At 40.3% G+C, this 20547-nt stretch overlaps 2 protein-coding genes across 2 annotated transcripts; one reads left to right on the top strand and one right to left on the bottom strand.

Annotated features, from left to right (window-relative positions):
- The first annotated feature begins 748 nt into the window (after nucleotides 1-748).
- LOC127763337 (kinesin-like protein KIN-4C) lies at nucleotides 749-9696 on the top strand. Its single transcript, XM_052288006.1, has 27 exons — nucleotides 749-942; nucleotides 1030-1165; nucleotides 1586-1732; nucleotides 1830-1982; nucleotides 2081-2331; nucleotides 2804-2976; nucleotides 3059-3183; nucleotides 3333-3369; nucleotides 3454-3545; nucleotides 3624-3737; nucleotides 3812-3925; nucleotides 4214-4300; nucleotides 4396-4573; nucleotides 5141-5238; nucleotides 5522-5620; nucleotides 5694-5807; nucleotides 5869-5985; nucleotides 6067-6147; nucleotides 6239-6310; nucleotides 6388-6478; nucleotides 6599-6624; nucleotides 6725-6810; nucleotides 7486-7749; nucleotides 7875-8016; nucleotides 8140-8235; nucleotides 8348-8941; nucleotides 9084-9696. Exons 2-27 carry the CDS (start codon nucleotides 1037-1039, stop codon nucleotides 9399-9401), a joined length of 3798 nt encoding a protein of 1265 aa, XP_052143966.1. The 5' UTR covers nucleotides 749-942; nucleotides 1030-1036; the 3' UTR covers nucleotides 9402-9696.
- A 5902-nt stretch (nucleotides 9697-15598) lies between these two features.
- On the bottom strand, nucleotides 15599-18435 carry LOC127761500 (protein RICE SALT SENSITIVE 3-like). Its single transcript, XM_052285803.1, has 7 exons — nucleotides 17968-18435; nucleotides 17773-17826; nucleotides 17504-17677; nucleotides 17223-17328; nucleotides 17066-17107; nucleotides 16929-16985; nucleotides 15599-16343 (listed from the first exon to the last, which is right to left on the bottom strand). Exons 1-7 carry the CDS (start codon nucleotides 18102-18104, stop codon nucleotides 15903-15905), a joined length of 1011 nt encoding a protein of 336 aa, XP_052141763.1. The 5' UTR covers nucleotides 18105-18435; the 3' UTR covers nucleotides 15599-15902.
- Between the last annotated feature and the right edge of the window lie 2112 nt (nucleotides 18436-20547).

The following is a 20547-nucleotide window of genomic DNA, read 5'->3' as shown; positions in this document are numbered from 1 at the left end:
ATGCTGTGTTCTCTTCAAAAAAAAATTCTAATTAACGGAGTGCTCGATCTGTTGTTTTTATACTTTTATTGTCCGCACTTTGTAGGAAAATAACATTGGCGTTGTTCGGCTACCCTAGCTATAACAACAAGCCTAACAATAGTGCTCCGTGCCTTTTATAGCTGTAGGATAGCCGCAACAATGTCAACCGAACACTGCCAATCATCATTTCAAATCTTTACCCTTGATTCAATAATTTAAAAACACAATAGCCCGTATAGATGTATCAGCTGCCGTTTACTCTACGATAATACTACTACAAGTAGAACGTTGGGCGTCAAATGCTATCCAAAACGGGTGCCAACGTTCGAACGGCCCCACATGGAAGCGTAGCCTGTTCACACGGGGTGCAAGAACGTCATTTCCCTACGTTTTTGAATTCGAAACCGCATCCAGAGAGCCGAAGGTTCCTGCGGCGCATAGGCCACGTCCATAGACCACACGCATCCTAGGCACTCAAGCCAAGCAACCAACGGTGATAGATGCGGGACGCCCCATGCACCGGGTCCACGGAGGCCTCAGACGCTCCGTTCCTTGTCACGTGATGTTAAGCATGGCCTGGACCGGGTCTATACGCCACACGCGGTAGAGAATGCCTACGGGGCTTAGCGCCACTCACCCACGGGTCTATAGACACGGTCTATGCAGACGATAGGCTAAAACATTTCGGGCGTGTGCCCTATTTTTTTCAATTTCGCCGGGCGGGCGCTTCTCCCTCTCACCCATTCGCCATTTCGCAAATCTCTCTCTCTCCCTCTCCACGCCAATCTCTCTCTCGAGGAGGGCGATCAAGCCCTAACCCTAACGAAGCCCCCCGCGACGCCGCCATCCAGATCCCCGGAGCCAGAGGCATTGCTCGTCGTGCCGGGAGATTCGCCGATCCGCCAGATCGGCCTGACCGAGGTGAGTTTTTTGGGGGCTAATTTTAGATTTCTAGGGTATTTTTCCGTGAGCTGTTGGTCTGATTCGTTTTGGGGGATTCGTGGTTAGGGTTCCGATGGAGGGTTCCGAGGCAGCGCAGCAGAAGGACAGCGTGAAGGTGGCCGTCAACATCCGACCGCTCATCACGCCGGAGCTCCTCCTCGGCTGCACCGACTGCGTCACCGTCACGCCCGGCGAGCCGCAGGTATCGATCTGTTTGGGGACTAGTTTGTCTGGTTGGGTAGGATCGAGTGGCCTGGGGGACGCGATGCTTCTGGGATTTTGAATTGGGTGCATATATGCTAGTATAAATTGGCGAATGATGTGACAGGCCTTGGGGTTTTTAGCTAATTCGATGATAATTTGGGTAGAGTGGCTTGGCAAGGGCCAACGGTTTCTTTGCTGGGATGGATAGTGAAAGATCTATGCTTGCGCTTTGCTGATTCTGAGCTAGTTTGAATAATATCTTTAATATTATAGTTTTACCACTCGCAACTCCTATCCAGATGTCTAAATCCTAATATGAATGCTAGTTAAGAATATTGTAATTTTACCTGGAATTTTGTATTGTTAAAGATTGCTTCAAGGCCCAAATGGTCTGACGATGCCTTCTGTGCTATTGTAGGTCCAAATTGGCCCACATGTCTTCACGTATGACCATGTATTCGGCAGCACAGGCTCTCCTTCCTCGTTAATATTTGAGCAATGTGTGCATCCTCTCATTGATTCATTATTCCGTGGATACAACGCTACAGTCCTAGCTTATGGGCAGGTGCAAATTCTTTAGTATGGTGGCACTGATAATGATGCTAGAAATGTTTTTTTAGATAATTGTTTTGTGACTTGTATTTTTCCTCTAACAAAATTAGACTGGCTCCGGCAAGACATATACAATGGGTACTAATTATACTGGTGAAGCTAATTGTGGAGGAATAATTCCTCAAGTTATGGAGACAATATTCAAAAAGGCCGATGCATTGAAGGATGGCACAGAGTTTTTAATTAGGGTGTCCTTCATTGAGGTATCATACATGGTGGCATCTATTGTTGTTTTGCCAGTTCCAACTGCCATCAGTTTCATTCGTGATAACATTTTTGAGATCTTTTGTGTGCACTCCAGATCTTCAAGGAGGAAGTCTTTGATTTGCTAGATGCAAGTCATGCTGCCCTCAGACTTGATTCAGGGTCTGTAGCCAAAGCAACTGCACCTGCCAGAGTGCCAATTCAGATTAGAGAGACTGGTAATGGCGGCATTACACTTGCTGGTGTGACAGAGGCTGAGGTGAAGACAAAGGAAGAAATGGCCTCATTTTTGGCACGTGGTTCTTCCTCGCGTGCAACAGGAAGTACAAACATGAATAGTCAGTCAAGGTAAGTTACAAAGGAATGATAGTATGCTTATTTAAATTTGCAGATTAGTTTATGCAATTTCTTTATGCAGAGATTATTTTTCCTTCATTGCTTCTGGGGTTCTTGTGCCGTGTTTTTACCATTTAAAAGGTTATAAATACAATATTAGCACTTCATGCATAATGAAACTTGCACTCGTTAAGCTGCATGCATGTTCTGGTTTTGCATTTTGTATTTCTGCATAATAGGTATAGTTTTGCATGATATATTTGCATCAACGTATAGATGCCCAAAAGTATGTGTTTTTGTTATCAACAAAAAGGATTGGGTATAACTTTATTGTACTTCTTGACATTATTGGAGCCAATAATATAATTGGTTAGCAATGGTAGTATGAGACAAGTAGGTGTTTTTTACAAGTCCATTTACTATTTGAAAATTTGCCGTTAGGTCTGACAATTCTTTCTGTTGGAATGACAATTTTTCTTTGTAGCCGGTCTCATGCTATCTTTACAATTTCAATGGATCAAAAGAAGACCTCGAGTGCCTCTGACAAGTTATCTAACGATGACTATGATATTTTGTCCTCGAAGTTTCATCTAGTTGACCTTGCGGGTTCTGAAAGGGCTAAACGAACAGGAGCTGACGGATTACGGCTTAAAGAAGGTAAGGACGGATTTACCTATTAAGTTGAGAATATAATTGGGCATCTGATCTGAACAGTGTTCTATATATTTTGTGGCTGCAGGAATACACATAAATAGAGGCCTTCTAGCCCTTGGCAATGTCATTAGTGCATTAGGCGATGAAAAGAAGAGAAAAGAAGGAGCATTTGTCCCATATCGGGACAGTAAATTAACACGTCTTCTGCAGGTATGGATCCTAGTTATGTCACAAGCATATTAAATACTCAAATCCACGAATTACTGGACATAAAAATATGCGATTACTTTGGACCTGATTGCTCTGTCACAGTGGCACGTTTGCATCATGCTCATTACTATATTCAATTTTTTTTGCAGGATTCGCTTGGAGGAAACAGTAAAACTGCTATGATTGGTAGTATATATGTCTTGATAGTAAATGTTGTATTGGTAGTATCTTTACTAAAATCCATCTTCTATGTTGTTTATTTACCTGTAGCTTGTATTAGTCCTGCCGATTCAAATGCAGAAGAAACCATAAACACACTCAAGTATGCCAATCGTGCACGGAACATTCAAAATAAAGCTGTGGTATGGTCATTCTCCTTAAAGGTATGCTCACAGTATTTTTTCAGTTGATATAATTTTCCCACTGTGTCCTATGTGTAGATAAACCGTGACCCAGTTACAGCAGAGATGCAAAAATTAAGGAGTCAGTTGGAGCAGTTGCAGACTGAGCTCCTGTTCTCCCGCAGTGGGAGTGCTGCTCTAGAAGAACTGCAGGTTGGTTTTGCAGATCTGCAAGGTCTGGTTGAATTTATCGATTTATTGTCTAATTTTGTTTATGCGTCTTTCAGCTGCTGCAACAAAAAGTGTCTCTACTTGAGCTAAAAAACTCAGAGCTTAACCATGAGCTTAAGGAAAGGGAATTGTCATATGAACAGTTGGCACAAAGTGCACTTGCCGCCCAGGTATTTATGATTGATTCCTGTACCCTGGTTTATCTAAGTGAAGTTCCAATATACTTGTGCATAACATTATTTTGTAGTACTACATATGAGTTCACATTGCTAGGTGATGCTGTATATAGGTGTATTCTAGATCATGTAATATGTTTCTCTGGTAACTATTGCAATTAGTATGAAACACATGAAAATTATCTGTAACATCTCTAGAACAGAATGTAGCTAGTAAACTAACATGCAAACTGTCTAAAGAAAGTAGGCGTGAATAACTCTGCTAACAATAATATGTTACAGCTTGAAAAGGACCAGTTGATGTTGAAGATTGAATCAGCACGCAATGGGAAATCATGGGATGACATTGAGAATACTGATACTGACCAGGTATGTCCACCCATCTCCTGCTCTTCAGATTTGTGGGAATATTTCTTAAACAGCGTAATTGAACAAATTTTTACATATGCTTTTGTTCTGAGCAGGATGTGGAGGTCATGAAGAGATATATTTTGAAAATTCAGCAGTTGGAGAGTGAACTGACAAGGCAAAAGTTCTCTAGTACCTGCAAAAATGATTTACATGATCGGTTTGCCATGGACAAGGATTTGCTTCTCGATGACTTGGGTTCAGGTTGTGAAGTAGGAACACCTGATGCTTCAAGTAAGTAAAAGGAAGTCAGAATTACTTTCATAAAATGCGGTTGTTATACTTTTTTGAATAAGTAGCTTGTTCTAAGTCACATTTTACAATCTAGTGACTTCTAGCACTATATCTAGGATTATCTGTATGACATGTTGATTCTTCTTTTAACATGACCACTTTATGTTGTTTTAGCTTTACACTTGTTCACACGAGATTGGTGTTAATGCGTAGAACATTGAATTGAAAGCAGGGCTTTTGTGCATCACACAGTCACTTTTGAGTCTGCGCTCTATGATATTAGCAGTGAACTTGCCTGTGGTGTGTTCCTGTGTACATCAGTATAGAATAATATACCACTAATTAACTTACTGAAATTAACAGTTCCAAAGAACTGTAGAATTTTTCGCACCAAGGACTAGGGTTTCAAGTACTGGTTTGTATGGAGTTATTGGCCCCTAGTGAAATACAGTAACGGGAAATTTGATCACTAACTGGTTACTGCCCGGAAAACTCTAAAATTAAAATTTGAACATTCTAAATCTATTATAGGTGCCGTAAACTTTAGAATAACTCCAGTACCTGCAGGTGAAGCCGATGAAGAAAAGGAAAGAGACCATTCATCCATGCAAGACAAACTTGATAAGGAACTCCAGGAACTAGATAAAAGACTTCAGCAAAAGGAGGTACAATTTCCCCTTCTTAACAAGTGTTGCTGTTCATAGACAAGGCTACAACAATTTGACTTGGTCTAAACACTTTTTACATGAATTTGATTATTCTAACACTAGCTTTTAAGTTATATGTATATGTATATGTTTTGATTTATCTCACTCATCCATGCCATCTGTACACCTTTTTTTTTTTCGAACAACTGACTTTATATCACATATATGTGAAATTTTGTTACGTTATTCTATTGTTTGATTCACGGGGAGTGTAATTATATTCCATTTTCAATTCCAAAAGGCGGAGATGAAAGAATTTGCAAAAAGTGACACCTCTGTTCTCAAGCAACATTACGAGAAGAAGTTAAATGAGATGGAGCAAGAAAAGAAGGCTCTTCAGGTTTATTTGATTAAAATGGACAATTTCTTAACTTCTATCTTTAAAGATTAGTAACCCTTTTTTTTGTTTTCAGAAAGAAATTGAGGAACTTCGTCATGCATTAACCAATATTACTTCTTCTACTGATGAGAGTGCACAAAAACTGAAAGAAAACTACCTTCAGAAGCTGAATACACTTGAATCTCAGGTGCGCACACACTATAACTGCCTTTTCTCTTCCTCAGATACTGATTGCCATTGTTTTGCAGGTCTCTGAGCTAAAAAAAAAGCAGGAAGCTCAACAGCAGCTAATACGACAGAAACAGAGAAGTGATGAGGCTGCTAAGCGCTTGCAAGAAGATATTCATCGTATAAAATCTCAAAAGGTTTTCTCCTCACAGTTTCCTAGAGACCCAAACATAGTTTAGCTTTATATTCTGACATATCCTCAATATGTGTTATGTTAGGTTCAACTTCAACAAAAGATTAAGCAAGAATCTGAGCAATTTAGATCTTGGAAGGCTGCTCGGGAAAAGGAAGTTCTTCAGGTATTTGCTCTTTCTGCTTGCAGTTTGAATTCTTGGGAAATCCAAAATTTTCAAAAGACTGGGGTGATCACGTGATATTTCTGTTAACTAGCTCAAGAAGGAAGGGAGAAGAAATGAATATGAGATGCATAAACTCCTGGCCCTAAATCAGAGGCAGAAAATGGTTGGATTTCTCAGTCATCTCCCTTTCTAGACTTTCTAGGTAACATGAAAGTAATACCATTCTTCTTCAAAACATAGGTTTTACAGCGGAAAACTGAAGAAGCAGCAATGGCTACGAAAAGACTGAAGGAGTCGCTTGAAGCAAAAAAGTCCACCCGTGACACATATGGTAATAAGCTGAAAACATCGACTAATTTTATTTCCCATTCAGATTACTGTGCACTTGTGAGCAAGTAATTCGTAAATACTGGCTCATGGTTGAAAATTTATTTATTTTTTAAATTTTCAGGAAGTGCAAGCGGTTCTGGGATTCAGGTATTATCACTGAAACTTTGATTATTTTTTGTTTGCATATATAGAAACTAATGCTTTCCCATTGCATTTCATCTGAAATATTCTCTTGATATGTCATTAGGCTTTAATGCGGGCCATTGATGATGAACTTGAAGTGACTGTAAGGGCATACGAATTGCGTTCGCACTACGAGCGACAAATGCAAGAGTAAGTCTTTGTCTTCATGATGGATGGACTTCCACAGGGTACATTTATTTTTTTTAGGTATAACAGTTTCATGTATCAAATAAATGGGTTTCAGTACCTTAATTACAAAAGGTAGCCCCTAGAACTCGACGGTATGGATACAGCCTGAGTTAGGTCACATGATGTTTTTTTTTTTTTTTTTTTTTTTTTTGGGGGGGGGGGGGTGAGCTTAAGCTGCCATTGAAGTTAGGGTGGTTGGTCTTCTTCGCACATTCAGTTGGACTTCTTTTCTCTTAATAATGCAATGGCACACAAACTTTTGCATATTCTTTTTTTTTTTTTTGGGGGGGGGGGGGGTGAGCTTAAGCTGCCATTGAAGTTAGGGTTGTTGGTCTTCTTCGCACATCCAGTTGGACTTCTTTTCTCTTAATAATGCAATGGTACACAAACTTTTGCATATTCCTAGAAAACTGTCTTGATCTTTTCATCTAAATTTTAACCAAACTTCTTTTGTTTCCAAAAAAAAAAAACCTTTTGCTTTGAGCCAATCCACAATACATCATTCTGATCAGTGCAGTTCAAATAATTGTTCCTAACTTTCATTCTGGTTGAGAAATTGTTTCTCATTATGTTTAGTATTGTAATTGTTTTCTGTGTTTTATTCTCCTCTAATATCATTTTGTTTTTCTTTAACAGGAGAGCAGCAATCTCCAAGGAAATAGCAAAGCTGAAAGAGTGTCCTCAGGCTATGTCTCCTAGTGCTAGAAGTTCTAGGATATCAGCACTAGAAAACATGCTGTCATCATCCTCTAGTGCAATGGTGTCTATGGCTTCTCAACTGTCTGAAGCGGAGGAGCGAGAGCGTGCATTCAATGGTAAGGGCAGATGGAACCATGTAAGGTCCCTTCCTGATGCGAAGAACACAATGAATTACCTTTTTCAGTTGGCATCATCTTCAAGGTATGTCATACTTTGCTTTCTGAAATGTTTAAATCCTCTTAACATTTTCTTTGGTGTTTCTTTTAATACGCATAAACAACCCTAATTTATTGATGCTGTTTTTATTTGATGCATGTTGCCTATAGATGTCAACAACTTGACAAAGAGGTGATGTGTAAAGAGAAAGAACACCTCATTTGTGACCTGAAGGAAAAGGTGGTTGCACTTAATGGTAGAATCAGACAATTAGAAACTCAAGTGAAGGATTTGAATAACCAAAATATGCTGGTAAATATTCTGTTAATTTTGCAGTCTGGCAAATCTGATTACATTATAGCAATTTTCATGATGCATTTCACCAGTATATGTTTGATTGAATCGTGTGTGTGCTTATACTTTTTCAATCCACAGTTATTTACTGCTATAAGTGAAGCAAAAAATCCTGTTGGCACTTCCAGAAAGGGTACTGTTGGTTCTGAAGATGGTCAACATTATGCTATGCGAAAGGTATTTTTTTTTGTATCTTGGTTCATCTAGATTATATGTGGTGATATCCAAAATGCACTAGATCCATATAATCCTTGTAAAGTGTGTCTGACATCTTCCCTTTTGCATGTAGAGCATTCGAGCTTCCCATAGTTTACATTATAGTAAGAACAGCTTCTTGTGGTCTGATGACATGGATATATCAGATTCTGAGAAATCGGAAGGATCTGATGCAGATTGGGAAGCATCTGATGCAGACTACGGAGCATCTGATGCAGATTGGGAATGTTCGAAGAAGGTCAGAAGACGTCGGCAAACAGTGTCCAGCCATCTGAATCCTAACCCGGGTAGTGGTACTACACAAAAAAGTGCAAAATCAGAAATGGCCAGTCAAGAAAAGTCTACTTCACTGGACCTTGCTCCACAGTGCTGCTCATGCTCGAAATACTCATCCTGCAAGACCCAAAAATGCGAATGTAGAGCTTCAGGTTCACATTGTGGGGGTGATTGTGGATGTATTACCTCCAGGTGTTCTAATAGGGTGGATATGAAGGAAGAAAAGGAAGGTGGTGGGGTGGTTGAAGTATCTTCTTCAGATGATGTGGATGATGCAAAAGTTCAGGAAATTGTGAAGGAGGGCGTCATGCTTCTTGAGAATTCTATGTCAGAGAAGGAAGCTCAAGAGACAAAATCAAGAAAACCACTGGCTGATATTGGAAATGGTGTGGTATGTGCTATGCTTCACTCCAGGCCACATTGTCTTGTTGATTAAATTTGCATATCTTTCAATGGATACAATTAATCATCATCATTATCGTGCAGTTTTCCATGTCACAGAAATGCCTCATATTGCTTCACACTCCTTTCAGGTGAAACAAACTGGGGCAAAACCAAAGCAAAGGAAGAATTGGCGCAAGTCTACCGTTCAGCTCGTCCCTTCAGCGCCACCTCTCCCACCCACGGCGCCGCAGAACACCGAGCCGGTTCCACGGAACAGAGACATACCCCTCAGGCTGCCCCGAGCAATGTCCTCACCAGCTGTGGACAGCATCCCTCTCACGGACCGCAACGCCGCGAAGCCTGACGAATCCATGAGCAGCAACAAGGAGAACGTCACTGCCGTTCGTGCGAGATCTCCTGCTCGGCCGAGAAAGAACGCCAACGAGAAAGAGAATCACTTGCGATGATTAGTTGATCAATTGGCTCGCTCGAGCCTGTGAAGCTGCAAGCATCCAACGGCTTTGTTGCGAAGCCTTTTGATGTTACTTGGTGGTGGGGATGCTGCCTCGGTGTCCCTCGGCATGGCCGGCTGCGGAGGCAAATAGAAGTGAACCTCTGGAGTTCCTGTGAACTGACCCGCTCGTGATGCACCGTTGTTTCACTTTGTTGTCTTTTGTTAAGCTATGGCTGATCACTCAACGTTGAATGTAAACACTTTGTACAACTCTTGTTGAGATGAATTAAGTTGGTTAATTTATCTCATGGTAATGGGTAACATTTCCATCAGTTGGCTCGCACTTCATCTTCGCTGCCTTAGCCTATCCTAGTTCCTTTTGAAAAAAAGTTTATTTGTTTTCAGTTACTTCTTTCAGTATGGGTAATCTTTGGGCTCGCTGTTTTGCCTTGGACCGTGTCCTGGGTTACCATGTTCCTGTATAATTGCTTAGTGGAATTTAACTTGCATTACAGTAGTAAATGCGTAACCAATCCCACTAATATGCTGCCAATGTAGGAGCAAATTGGCTCAATCTGCTGATCAACAATGGAATTCAAAACATGATAATTTCAATATTGATAGAAGAACTAATAGTGTGTAGATACCCAACACGAGACATTAAGCGAGCACTCTAAATTCACTCCTCTAGAAATTAACCAGCAAATGCTATAAGTCTGCAAAAGAGTTTTTTTTTTTGAAAAAAAAATCCCTCTTAACCCTATGTATCTCATTTTTGATTTTTTTTTCCCTTAGTGTTACTCCCTTTGTTCTTTGTTATAGAATAAACAAATCTAGTACTAAAGGATGTATCACATCTCGTGCTTTATTTATTTGGGAATAGATGGAGTAATTGTTAAAGCTATATTAATGATGTTGTCTTGGTCTTAGTTTATTCAAAAGAAAATAATTACTTTGTGAGTTTTGATTAAAAAGCCAATTATTTTATAAATGAAATCAGTAATAGTAGATTATTGACATGGAGTTGAACCTACCTACTATCATCTGTCATCTGTGACCAGTTTCTCGTAATATAAGGCAGCAGCGACTAGTGGCTGTGGTTCAACAGATACATCTCGGACACTGTTTAAATCGGCGATTGAAATGAATTCCCTCTTGTTTCAGTTTGTAGGGACTAAAGTTGTCAATTTCTTTTAGCAGAAAGATTATGGTCCTTGAAAAAAAGTACTGAGATTCACATGATCATACATGTGCATGTTATTAGGGCATTCGTAATGTTTGTTACAAAAGTTGGTAGTAAGATAAGTCCATGTCAGAAGACAATAGTAGATTGAAAATAAATCACAAATTCACAATGTATATATATGTAGAGTGGATAATAAGGTGGGTCCCACATAAAAAACCTAAAACATGAGCCATGCCACAATTAAAAAATAGTTAGAACACACCACAAAGTGACAAGTCAAACATGTTTAACTTTGATCATTAATAGCAATAAAATAATAAAAAAAGATCAATCATGCAAAATTGGAGTTATTTGATTTATTATTAAAAAACTATCACAATATGCAACTCTTTTTATTTAAAACATCTTACTTTTATAGATATTGTTGGTCAAAGTAGCATTTTGGAGACTGTGTCAGGATCTAAAAATACTTATATTTTAAGACGGATGGATTAGTAATTATTTACTACTTTCACAATATATCTTATCTGGTGGCAAGAATACTTTAATCCCTATATACCCACCTTTTCACTATATTATGGATGCAACATATTAAACTATTTAGCACTCTTACAAGTGCTAATTAAGTATTTGTCATTGGACCCACATGTCTTAGACACTTAAGGACCCAAACTATGAGTGATAAATTTTTAATTGCTACATCTTAAAAGTGGCAAATGGTTGAATACCCCTGTGGATGCCCTTATATATGGATAGTATATTCACCCGTGGAAATTTATGCATTATTAAAAAAAACACACACAAAAAGTTGGCAAATTGCAAGATGAGGCCATGGGCGGATCTACATTACTAGGGCTGGTGTCAGGCGACACCGACGACTTTTAGCAAAACCTATAACAAAACTGCTTATCCATATGTTATAACAAAATGATCTAAGTATAATTAGCATACTATAATACCGATAGACACGTTATGATACCAACGAATCGATTTTCTGGATCCGCCACTCGACGAGGCATATCCGCCTCTCATGCTGGAGTGCTGGGTCCAGTCACGGGACGATACGGATGAAGTACTACTCCTCGCCCACTGCATGCTCCCGAGTCCCTTCCGTAGAGATGCACGGTGCGCCGTGCCGCCGCGCGCTGTGGCCAGGGGCAACGCCACGTTTAGCTTGTCGAGTGCACAGGCACCAGGGAAAAATTTAGTTTTTAGTTATTAGCATCTAATCTCCATCTTTTATGCACTCCCTAGAAAAAAATATGTGTACCACCTTCAGCTACTGCACGCAGCCCATGAAGGCCTAATTTCAAATATTAAATCATCTAATTAGCACTTTTTTACAGGTTATTATCGTCTCATTAAGGACTCAGCTTAATTATGTATTTTGCCCATTGCTATGTAGACATGTACTACCAGATTTTTTATTTTGGTAAGTATTTTTTGTCATTGTATACGTTACATTTATATTTCTATTACATGCATAAATGAAGTGTGCACTCGGGTCCTCCGTGCTCTAGATTCGGCCCTGGCTGTGGCGTCGACTGATCCGCGTGTGCTTCCCTGGCTGGCTGGCTTTCTGGCCAGGTGTCGGTGGACGAACGTTTTCATTGTGCTGTTGGCTTCCGCCTCCTCGCGGCGCCGGCGCCGTGAAGAGTTGCAAACAGCAGGGAGGAAATATGTAATCTGACATGTTAGACGAGACGATGGCAAGGCGCCAAGGCAGAAGAGTCTGAACTCTGAACCAGTACAAATCACCTCGCTGGCGAGTTGACTATGCAAGACAGCAGAGTTCAATCACATTAAACATGAGAAGCTAGAAGGATGCACAGTCTCACATTACATTCGATCCAGTGCATCGAATAGAGACTAGAAATGCCAGTGCCGCTGCTGCATGCACATTTCACAAACCCGTACGAGATCATGCACGATCCATGGAGAGCCGATGGACCGAACAGTTCCACGACAACCAACATATGCTGCCCAACCACTTAATTTCCGCAGCTTCTTCCTTTGCCCAACAATCAGTCAAGACCGGGCCACGCCGCACAGTACCACGTACGTACCCGGCCATGTTACGTTCCACCTGCAGATTTCTTCATCTTCCACACACGCCCAACAAATCATTGCCCAGGTTGTTTCTTTCGGCGAAAACCCTGTACACTGAATTCGGACGACGAACGAGTTGACGGCTCACGACGCTAACACGCGAACGAACCCGGTCATCTGCGTGCATATGCAGCGTGCCCTCGCGGCGTGGGCACGGCGAGCTCTCGCTGATCCTGTGCACGCACCGTGCGGTCAAAGGATACAAACATGTGTCCATCCATCCACAGGGACCCCGGCCCCCCCGTATCGTCCATCATATCGTAGTACGCATCGTTGCAGCCACGGTCAGCGAAATATACGGAGATGACCATACTGATCGTGTATGGGGACAGTGATATATATGTATATGGAGTATGTAGTAGGGGCGAACTGTACACACAGGTCGTGGACGCCATTGCGAGTAATTATGAACGAATTAGCAGTGCACAATGGATGACGGATCACAGCACGTAATGTGTGTGGTGGTGTTTGGATACATGGCCTAAACTTTAGTCTATATAACATCGAATGTTTGAACATAGACTACTTACAAAAACTAATTACATAAATGAGAGCTAATTCGCGAGATAAATTTTTTAAGCCTAATTATTCTATAATTAGAGAATGTTTACTCTAGCATCACATAGGCTAATCATGAATTAATTAGGTTCAATAAATTCGTCTCATGAATTAGTCCAGGGTTATTTATGGAATGGGTTTTGTCATTAATCTACGTTTAATACTTCTAATTAGTGTCCAAACATCCGATGTAACAGGGACTAATAAGTTTTAGTCCTATCAAAACACCCCCTAATTATACTTATAATTAGATTCGTCTCGCGAATTAGTCCAAAATTATAGAATGAGTTTTACCATTAATCTATATTTAATACTTATAATTATTTTGATCTGAGGAGGAGTCAAACTCAACGATGGCGATCGATTGGTGTGAAGGACTGGATCGATCACGGAACCTTTCACGTTTCCCAATGCATCGATCGATCGATCCGTCGACAGCGCCGCTGCATCCGCCGATGACTGAAACGGACACACTCCTCCCCTTTACAAGTTACAACTCACATGACATCGGCCGTACGTGCATGGATGCATCATGCATACATGCATGCGAGCGTCGCATGGACAAACATGGTGAAACACACGACATCGAAGGCTCGAAGCTAGCCGTGGGCGGCCGGAGGCATCGTATACTGGCAGCCAGCGTAAGAGAGTGACATTGAATCGATTCCAACTCTGCAACTCACTGTGTCTCTGAAACTGGTGTGGTTCAGCGAGACAGTGAAATCCGCACGGTATAGGGCAAGCTTGGAGACAGCTACTCCCTCCGTTTTATAATGTAAGTCATTCTAGCATTTTTCGCATTCATATTGATATTAATGAATCTAGATAAATATATATGTCTAGATTCATTATCATTAATATGAATGTGGGAAATACTAGAATGACTTACATTGTGAAACGAAGGAAGCATTAATTAATAAGGTCAACAGTGTTTTTAAGTTCTTTAAAAGAATTCTTATAAACTCCTTACTGATAAAAAAGTATACTATAAAAGTTTTAGAAAATCAAGATTCAACTATAATACAACACATTAGCATTTGTAAAAAGCTTATAAAAAAATTGCTGTGCACCCGATACATATGCACAACTTACATCCGGCTAATTCATGTACAGGTGATGCTGCTTACCTGGTCTCGCATGGTAAAACACTAAACTTAATGATTGATGGATGTGGTAGTCTTATAGCATTACTCTTCTCTTTATAAAAAGAATATTTTTATATCATTTTCCAGAGGTTAATTGCCTTCGTAGGTTTGGCTGATGTGACATGCATGATCGAGCAACTGTCTTGCAGCAGCTGGGTTTTCGTCGCCCTGGTCTAGTTGCTTTGGTGCATTGGCTTTGGAGGCAAATTGAATTGATCTGGACATCAGAGACGTGAACCAATCCGCAATGTTCGCATCATCAGGGCAATGTTGCCGTTAAAATTCTTTCAATGAACTTGTCTCTTGCCCAGTTGCATTACAAACTTGGCCAATTGTCATCCTAGGATATGATTGAACGAAAGGGTTATTATCACGATGAGTCATGAAACCCATAATTCTCGATCCGTCCATAATGTTGAACACTTGAACTATGAACCCTTAGAACATTAAAAAGTTGGCACCCTATGTTGTGTGAGGAAAATGTATCGAACTTTACGCTATCAATATGGCACCGCTAATATCTCAAAAAGATTGTAAAATCAGTTGGTAATAACTACTTTATAAGTTTAAGGCTCTAGCAGAGGTTTTATAGGATTTTCTAAAGAAAATCATATGAATTGAAAATGTTCCACTATGGGCGAGATGATAGGGAGTATCATTTTTTTTTCATTTTAAAAATTATTTTAATTATGTAACTGATGTTTAATTAAAAAGTGGAGGCAAACGAATTTATACACGTTCGTTTAAATTGTACTTCCATAAACCAAAATATAACACATTATAGTTTCTTAAATTTATTCTAAAATATAATAATTTTTTCACCTACATTATCTTCTCAAACAAAACAAAACACCTTCTACTGTTCAAATTCTGTATCTATCTTCTTTTTTCCAATCAATCACAATCTTTTTCTATTTAATTCTATTAACCAATTTAATATATGTGTCTAATCTTAAAATTTTAAGTAAATTTCAAAAAACTGCAACTTTAGTGACAAAACTATCAGTTTGCTGTAACATTAATGACATGTTTCAGTTTGCTGCAACAATAGCGTAGAAAATTATCATAAAACTATAATTTTTACGCTATATGATGCTATAGTTGTTACCTATATATACTGTAGCAGCACATAACGTAAAAGGTTTAGTTTTGTGATAATTTTCCACGCTATTATTGCAGCAATCTGAAATATGTCGCTAATGTTGTAGCAAATTGATAGTTTTGTTTACAGTTTCCTAAAATTTACTCTAAAATTTCCGATATTACGCAAAAATCAAACTTGCTGGTAAGAATGCAGTACAGTGTGATTGATCGACAGAATCTGACGTACAGGATATCGTATGTACGTTGCAGTACGACACCTCCAACTAGTTCAAAGCACGCAGCCGCACACATGATTGGGTTAATATAGAATAATCATCACAATGCGACACTAGAAGAAAAAAAGAAAAGATGTTACAACAACCGTGCGCGCACAGCCTCGAGACGGAGACGTGCAGAGAGAGAGGCTAAAACACTAAAACCCCTCGTCGGGTTTAGCCACGTCTACGTAGTACGGCACCAGCGGCGTCGTGGCGGCGCTGGTGCTCTCGCCGCCGCCGTTGCCCGCCGCGTCCATGGCGTCGTCCAGCTCCTCCTTGGCCACAGAGCCGCCGCCAATGGCGCCGCGAATGGCGCCGGGCGCCGCCGTGGGGCCGACCGACGGCAGCTTCGAGAGGAGCGCCTCCAGGCTGCTCATCGACGGCACGATGTGGTGCATCTGCGCCGCCGCGGCATGGGCGCCGTAGTAGGGGTCGTAGAGGTCCATCGTCGGCGACGGCGCCCAGGCCGCGTCCTGCAGGCCGCCGGCGCCGGGGAACGCGGCCGACGACGGGTGCGGCAGCAGCACGCCCGGGATGCTCTCCAGGTACCCGAACTTCCGCCGCAGCGCCACCACGTAGCTCAGGTCCTCCGCCACCTGCAGCCATGGACGCAACGCAACGCGACGCACCAATCAATCAGCACGGCCATGCCGACACCAACACGGCGGCGAGCTGTACGTAAGGGTGTAAATAGTTAACCCGTAACCTACTTACATGTCAAAATGAACGATTTATTTTAATCTATAAATAAGTTTACGGGTTAACCGCTTATACCCTTCGCTATAGGCATACATTGCCCCCTTATTTGTCGTGCATGCATGCAGCTACGCGAAGCCAGTGAGCGAGCTTGACATGATCAGTGACACCAAGTCACCCACAGTGCAACTGTCCGGGTTGAAAATTTCGAATCGAAATTTCGGTCATTTCAGTGACCCTGATATGATATTAATTCGGCCGAAATTTTTAAATTTTTTAATTTATTCATGAATTTGGATAATATTTTTACAAATTCAACTAAATTTTATTTAAAATTTCAGAAATTTCGGACCGAAATTTTCGAAATTTCGAGATTTCGGTGACCCCCGATAGAAACCCTGAACCGATAGAGTAAACCCTGGCAACTGCTGCACACAGTAGAGTGGGTGAAGAGGACTGAAGAACAGAGCAGAGAACGGGCGTACCTTCTTCATGGAGCCTAACTGTACAACGCCTTCTCTGACGGCGATCAGAGCAATGGTCTGCCAAAAAAGAGAGTAAAAAGATCATCAGCTTTGGCATTCACAAACTCTTTCTTGGTAGGTACGAGGCGTACGTGTACCTTGATACCGGACTGGAACTGAGCTTCCCATGTCCTTGGATGCTGCAATCAGCAGAAATTATACGGAACAAACACATGTTAATTGTTGTTATTGCAAGCATCAATTTAGGAGTTTTAACCGAACTGATTTGATAGGTGAGAAGATGCTGCAGCTTACAGAATCGGCAGGGTTGTTCCATGAGGTAACCAGGTTGATCTCGTGCTCATTGGCCTCCTGGGACACCCACTTGTGGCCATGGTCAGCTGCAACTTTCCCAACCAACCTTCAAGATGGATCATCGCATCATGAGATCGTGCTTCACGTGCTGACTAAAGTGATTAGCGTAGGTTTTCCCAAAGAACATAGATTACTAATTAAGAAAGACGGCCAATACTATGACACTAATTAATTAATGATGTTTCAAGCCAAACTGCTAATTAATTAGTACTACCACATACCCTTCCCCATAGTTGTAGATGTCATGGGACATCTTGAAGAAGAGCTCAGGCTGGAGGCCCTTCACCTCATGCCCAGCTGCTGCATAGTCAGTGTACCCGGCAGCAGCTGGTGTGTCCTCTTGGTCACAGGCAGAGGCTGCAAAGTTGCAGAATCCATCCTCCCATGCCAGGATCCTAGGCGAGTTTTGTAACCCCCCAAGATGAATCACAAACACGAATTAATCAACAAACAAATACAAATGCATAAGGAAAGAAGATCCTGCACCAACCAGTTCCTCCTGTTTCCTCTACTCCTGTCATAAACACCACCCTGAAGATCCCATCTGACCATATTGAGGAAAAAAAAAACAGCAACTAGCATCAATACTAAATATGGAGCAAAATGCTACTGCTAATTCTTTTACTGTCAAACTAATCAGTGTCACCAAGTGAGTATTCAGCTAAGCTGGGATTAGTTGACTCACTTTGGAGGAGGGTAGTTTCTTGGGAGGATTCGCCAGAAGACGGCGTACACCCACTGGGAGTCGCCTTGGGTGCAGAGGCCGCGCAGCGTGTGCTGCAGTAGCTGTGTCACAGCCAGTGGGTTCAGCTGCTCCTCCATTGCAGCTGAGCTGAAGCTGCTTCTGTTGCTAGCTGATGCTGCACACACAAGCTTATAGACGGCCAAGGAATCAAGAACAAGATACTCTAGATGCTTGCTCTCATTAGCTATCCACAGATCACTGTGTATGTGATGAAGCTGCCGCTTGATTTGAAGCTGAAGGGCTAGCTAGAAAAAGTTGATTTGAAGCTATGAGAAGTTTTGGGGGGCAGGAGCCAGGAGTAGGTGTAGGCGTTTCCTTTCTTGCTTGATAGCTTCCACTTTGATCTCTCTAATAAGCTGCAAACTGGCTGGGACTTTGTGAGGCCAGGCCACCACAGAGGGAGCAACCATACTTGCCTGATTTATACACAGCCACTCAACCGCACACACTCTGAAGAGAGAGGAAACTCTTTCAATCACTCGGGGATGCCATCTCGTTTATTCAAACACATTACTTAAACTGTTATAAGAAAATCTTTAAAAAATAGCGCACTATCCAATAAATATTTAGTCTAAACTCTACTTATACATCGAGAAATAAAAAAACAAATCTAACAAATGAACAGTATTTGTACTATTTACACTTGAATTTACTTTTGTTCTTAATGTATAGATCGAGTTTAAATTTGATTTTCGATAGAGTAATAGATGGAACTCTGGTCTACACCGTCAATTTTTCATATATTTTTTATAATTATCTATTATATTATTAAAGGAATAGAAAAAGGAGCCTCCACGTTCGTTCTCATGGCCTAGAAATTCTCGCATTAATCGGAGAAAAAGAAAAAGCAGGGCCCATATAGAAATACAATTTAGAAATAATTGAAATTCGGAATTAAAAAGTAAGGAATATTTGAAGAGGAGACTAGAGTCCATATAGAAATACAATTTAGAAATAGTTAAAATTCGGGATTAAAAAGTAAGGAATATTAGAAGAGAAGAGGAGACTAGAGTCCATATAGAAATACAATTAGGAAATAACTGAAATTCGGAATTAAAAATAAGAAATATTAGAAGTAGAGTATAGAGTCCATATAGAAATAAAATTAGGAAATAATAGAAATTCGGAATTAAAAATAAGGAATATTAGAAGTAGAGTATAGAGTCCATATAGGAATTTAAAACTAACTAAAATTCGGAATAAACACAATAGAATTAAAAGTAGAGTTTTGAGTCCGTATAAAAATACAATTTACAAATAACTAAAATTCGAAATTAAGAAAAACATGGGAAGAAGAGTTTAAAGTCAATATAGGAAACAATTTAGAAGTAACTGAAATTTGAAATTAAAAAATTAAAGAATATTGAAAGATGAGTTTAGAGTTCACATAGAAATACAATTATAAATAATAAAAATTCAGAAATAAAAATAAATAATATTGGAAGAAGAGCCTAGAGTTAATATAGAAATACAATTTACAGAAAATTCGGAATTAAAAAAAAATATTAAAAGACGAGTCTAGAGTTCATATAGGAATATATATAATTTACAAATAACTAAAATTTGATATTAAAAATAATTAATAACTAACACGTATATAAAATACAATATAAATATTACACATTTGTAGTTTCGTAAAGTTATTGCAAAATTTAAAATTATGATGTTATTTTAATATATTGGAATAATATAATGAGAAAACATATATGCTATTATATGAGAGAAAATACAATGATGTTAGTCGCGTAATCTGCGCGAGTCACCATGCTATTTTATATTGAATTTGAGAGATGAAATTAGAGACGTTCGAGATTAGAATCTGTTGCTATAAAGAGAGTCATACTACTACAGCGATGACTTTAATGTGGTGCATTGTTTCTCTCTTGTCATAGCTTTAGCCGAGTGGCTACCATACCTTGCATATATAGCTTTCCTTTTTCCTTATGAATTCTGCTCTCTAGTGTCTGTCTCCTTGGTGCCCGCATCAAGCTGATCGTACGTCTGTGTGCTGACGGAGCCTTTCTTGCTTCAATTCTTCTTCTGAAAAGCTTGGCTCCGAGCCTCCAACCACTGGCTAAAGAAAAGTAAAAAGCCAAATTTCGCAAAAGTTCATATGATCTTAAAGGATCGCACTTGAGTAAATTCCCAAGTGCAATGGACCTTACATAGTTACATTCACCTAGGCACTGTTCAAGATGACCAATTCACAGTGGTTTGCGGTGCCCAGTTTCTCCTCCGTAGTCCGTATGGTTTGGAGTTTTGATTCGCATTGCGTCAGTATTAAATCCGGGGTCAAATGCCGGACCCAGCAAAGAACACTTGGATGGAGCTGAATGGCTCTGCAATTCTGCGTTACAATTGGCAACACACTGTATGAGATGAAATTATGGACAGGCCCTACATTGGTCTCTCATTCTGACACTGCGTGAGAAAGTGCTCAGGGATTTTTGTCACTCATTCCATTTCTTCTAACGTTCTTGATCCTGATTTCTGAATAATGGCACTGCGACGCCAATGTGG

The sequence above is a fragment of the Oryza glaberrima genome, chromosome 2 (assembly GCF_000147395.1).
Source record: "Oryza glaberrima chromosome 2, OglaRS2, whole genome shotgun sequence".
NCBI classification, from domain to species: Eukaryota; Viridiplantae; Streptophyta; class Magnoliopsida; order Poales; family Poaceae; genus Oryza; species Oryza glaberrima.
The sequence above is the reverse complement of the archived record's forward strand: the minus strand, read 5'-3'. Positions and strand labels throughout refer to the sequence as shown.